This window comes from Vitis vinifera, chromosome 14 (assembly GCF_030704535.1).
Source record: "Vitis vinifera cultivar Pinot Noir 40024 chromosome 14, ASM3070453v1".
NCBI lineage: Eukaryota > Viridiplantae > Streptophyta > Magnoliopsida > Vitales > Vitaceae > Vitis > Vitis vinifera.
Genome location: NC_081818.1, coordinates 9,926,768 through 9,927,895, shown reverse-complemented (window position 1 = coordinate 9,927,895; position 1,128 = coordinate 9,926,768). Strand labels below are relative to the sequence as shown.

Sequence of the window (1,128 nt, the reverse complement as noted above, 5' to 3'; positions counted from 1 at the left end):
ATCATAAAATATCACATCTACTGAACCAAACTTCATTGTGTACCTTCCAACCTTTCCAACTGATCTACATTTTCTTTTTAATGGTATTGCAAAATGACTACCTGGGCACGAAAAGAATATGCCAGATTTTCAATACAATAAAGCCATGAAGCCAAACAAAACTTCAGGAAGAAATTGTAATCGAATAAAATTTATTCCTCCAAGCCATCAAACATTTGGGATTTCTTCAATTCTCGTCTACAAGGAAGCCTGAAAATTCTGTAGCTGTAGTCTAAGCAGTTTTTCAGGGAAAAAGAAGATTAAACTTGGCAATTGATGTTTACTATTGGGGAGATTTATTAGCCAACAATGAAGCCTTTTCAATTGGTGCAGCCTTTTCAACTGGAGCTGCCTTTTCAACTGATGTGGCAGAGACTGCCTGCTCTCTAGCTTCAGCAAGCTTGCGCAGTCGTTCTTGAAGGGCACGTACCCTGTCCTCAGTCCTACGAAGCTTTCTCCATCTGTAGGTAAGCCAAAGACCAAATCCACCATATACAACAACATAAGCAGTCCACACATATCGGTTAGCTTCTATGTTTTCTTTGATCTTTTGGTACGGTAGTCCAATCAACTCTCTCCAGCCAGTAGTTGAGGGACTCTGTGTTTGCTTATCTTCTTCTCCTTGTTGCTGAGTCGCCATTTCTTGTTAATTTACTCTGCAAGATTCAATGATAAATTGAAACGCAGGATATAAAAATAACTCACTGGTCTGATGCTTGATTGAACTGGTACAAAGGCAAAAATAAAAAGTGAGAATTAGATTTTAACTCACTGGTACAAAGGCATATAATGATGTGTACATAGTCATATGCCTGTAACCATAATCTGAACAAATGAACTAAAAACTGAACACATCTAAACCCTAGTATACTTTCCCAAACCATCAACAAAGTCCACATGCAAACTATACTCTGTACATAAACCCAACACTATGGTTGATAAATCAATGATTCAATGAAACAAATTAGGGAATATCCAATCCAGACAAATCACAACCTGTTTTGACAGATTAATACTTTTAGGGGTCATTGACAGCTCCAGAGATTGCAATCAAGAATTTACAGTTTTGAATCCTGGGAACAGCCAGTT

General features: G+C 37.7%; 1 protein-coding gene across 1 annotated transcript; it reads right to left on the bottom strand.

Annotated features, from left to right (window-relative positions):
- Window positions 1-322: 322 nt before the first annotated feature.
- LOC100267293 (uncharacterized) lies at window positions 323-679 on the bottom strand. The gene has a single exon (XM_002264387.4). It carries the CDS (start codon window positions 677-679, stop codon window positions 323-325), a length of 357 nt encoding a protein of 118 aa, XP_002264423.1.
- Window positions 680-1,128: the final 449 nt, after the last annotated feature.